The sequence below is a fragment of the Miscanthus floridulus genome, chromosome 10 (genome assembly GCF_019320115.1).
Source record: "Miscanthus floridulus cultivar M001 chromosome 10, ASM1932011v1, whole genome shotgun sequence".
NCBI lineage: Eukaryota > Viridiplantae > Streptophyta > Magnoliopsida > Poales > Poaceae > Miscanthus > Miscanthus floridulus.
Window position 1 is genome coordinate 134,818,430 of NC_089589.1, and position 2,821 is coordinate 134,821,250.

At 42.8% G+C, this 2,821-nt stretch overlaps 1 protein-coding gene across 1 annotated transcript; it reads left to right on the forward strand.

The window, feature by feature from the left end:
- Nucleotides 1-964: 964 nt before the first annotated feature.
- On the forward strand, nt 965-2,342 carry LOC136485781 (zinc finger protein ZAT8-like). Its single transcript, XM_066482618.1, has one exon. The coding sequence runs from the start codon at nt 1,109-1,111 to the stop codon at nt 1,610-1,612; it is 504 nt and encodes a 167-aa protein (XP_066338715.1). The 5' UTR covers nt 965-1,108; the 3' UTR covers nt 1,613-2,342.
- The last annotated feature ends 479 nt before the right edge of the window (nt 2,343-2,821 follow it).

The following is a 2,821-nucleotide window of genomic DNA, read 5'->3' on the forward strand; positions in this document are numbered from 1 at the left end:
AGGCGTACCGCTAGTGTTATCCGTATCTGCATCCAAAGATATCATCGTCGTCTGGTAAGTCTTTGCATATTGGTAGCCAAACAAATGCATCGTGCAACACACATTTACCAGCTGGCAACCGACGATGGAAAACTGCTTTGGGAGCATGCATGTATAGTAGGTGGAAATACTGAAAGGCAAGCATCATGTGGTGCATCACTTACACGCCATTCATCTGCCAAAGTCATTAGTCATGGTCATAATCAATAAACCTATGTACTACATCTCTATTTTAATGTGGGCGTGCATCATACTGCCAATGAAAAACACGCAAAATCAGCGGTTAGTTAGTAGTGTGCTAATCTGTTCTTATCTCATAATAAAATAAATAAATAAAAACAAATAAAAGCATGAGAAATTAGCACACACCGAACATGAGTTTGTATTCTCAGAGGTCGCTTTAATTTGATCCTTTTGTCTTTAAATAAATTTAGTGAGACTTTAGATAGTTTGACTAACAAAGAGAACTGAATTTGATTCTTTTTCGGAACGAATGCAAAGGATATAGGCGCGTCGTTTTTACGCTGAGCCCCAGGAATAACATTCCTGTGTGCACCAGTCAGCGTGTCCCTACCACACGCGTCATCTCCCCGTAACTTCCGCACGAATCTCTCAGAACGATCGAGCGGCCCACGCGTCCCCGGACCGCACACGTGACGCCACGCGCACGAAGCGACTTCACACGCAATACGCGCGAGTCCCCACTTCGTAAGCAAAGCGCCGAAGCTTCGCCTGCGCTTCCATTGGCCCTGAGCAAGCTCAGTTTGCTGGCGAGCTTGACGTTGACTTCAAGTCAATGCAGGCATCTCTCCTAACAGGAGCTCTAAGCTCCCTTCTGGCATGGCATGCATCCTGGCGCTGGCGCCTATAAATACGTGGCCATTCCTTAAACATTCGATACAAGCTTTGCTTGTTATCCATAGAAACAGCGTCTTAGTACGTACTATATTAGGCACGTGCTAATAATATACTACTCTGTTCTAACGTGATCTGGTATAGCATATCCATACACGTGACCAAGCGAGCTAGCTCCATCGTCTCGGAAAAATCTGTGGATCGATCGGACGTCATGGCCACCACCACAACCGAACGACCGACGGCGGCAGCGACGGCGAGCAGTAACCAGCTGCTGCGGCTGTACCTGTCGCTGTCGACGGCGAGCAAGGTGATCGCGAAGCAGCACGGCGGCCGCGTCGGCCAGCAGCAGCGGCAGGAGCACCGGTGCAAGACGTGCGGGCGCGCGTTCCCGACGTTCCAGGCGCTGGGAGGCCACCGGACGAGCCACAAGCGGCCCCTGGTGCGCGCGCACGGCCTGGACCTCCTCCTCGGCGCGCGCCCTGGCAAGGGCGCCGCTGCAGGCGCGGCCAGCGACGTGCACCGGTGCAGCACCTGTGGCGCCGTGTTCCCCACGGGGCAGGCGCTCGGCGGACACATGCGACGCCACAGAGCAGCCTTGCATGATGACGGCGAGACGACGACGAGGGTTGTTGTTAATGCCTTGTCATCTGGAGAGCTGCAGGGCGAGAGCGAGGATGATGACGCAGGTGCCATTAGATTATTCAAGTTCATATGAACGATACTTGTTTGAAAGCGTGGTTGCATGCAGTGCCAAATTCAACATGTTCATTGCCTCATGTGTTTATACATGCCAAGGGGTTTATGTTGTTTTATTACCCAACTGTTATTGTAATAAAAATAAAGATAAAGTCATCCATATATATATATATATATATTTGTTAAACAATGTATAAGCATTAATTATCTAGGGCTTCATCCACGTACTACTTGTCAAACACAATTGTTATGCACTAATATTGAAATGAATGAAATGATAAAAGGTTTACTAGATCTAAAATAAAATTTGCCTTACTATTGTTCGCAATTTTTATATTGTCATGGTTCATAATACACATTCGACACAAATTGTGCAGATATGAATAGATACATCGCTTGGTTAATTGACAGCATGAGTCATGCCTTTGAGATTATAAAGGAAAATAATTATATTCCATCCATTCCAACTTAACCAACTATAACCAAATATATATAAAAAAGTATATGACGTCTAGTTAGTTGTCATTAAATCCACCATGATATATGTTGTAAATGTTATGAGAAATTTTATTAATAATTCTTTTCTATTATTTTTAGTCAAAGTTAATAAAAACGAGTTACATATCGGGAAAGAGGAGGCTGATCTGACACTTGTAAAACTTGTAATCGCATGTTATTATATTTTTATATTGCTATATTGATCGAGTAAAACACTTATTATTGTAGGTTATTGTGTATTGTTGCCTCAACATGCGACAACAAATGACACTAATTTGTACCAGTCAAGGTTATTGTAGGTTCCTTAATAAGGCAATGATCATGAGTATATCTACTCCTCCTGTCCCACAAAGAGTGTCACTATAGATTTGTACCAATCAAACTTAAGTTTGACTAGATTTATAAAAAAATATAGCAACATACTTGTATCTTCAAATAAATTTATTATAAAAATATTAGCAACATCTATATTTTCTAATGATACTAATTTTGCAGCATTTATATTACACATTTTGTTATATATGTTTGGTCAAAGTTGAAGATAATTAATTTCTTGCAAAGTGAGAATGTCATTCTTTATAGGATGGAGAGAGTATGGCTCTATTCGCTTGTCTTATGAGCCGTACTGTTTCAGCGAAGAAACAGTATTTTTCTCTCACAATAAATCAGCGAACAATACTTTCAGTCATGGCTTTTCAGCGAAGCAAAGAGGCCTATGCCTTTTGACACG

What these genes read in the sequence shown, in the direction of transcription:
- LOC136485781 (XM_066482618.1), top strand. Translation starts at nt 1,109, where the DNA reads ATGGCCACCACCACAACCGAACGACCGACGGCGGCAGCGACGGCGAGC.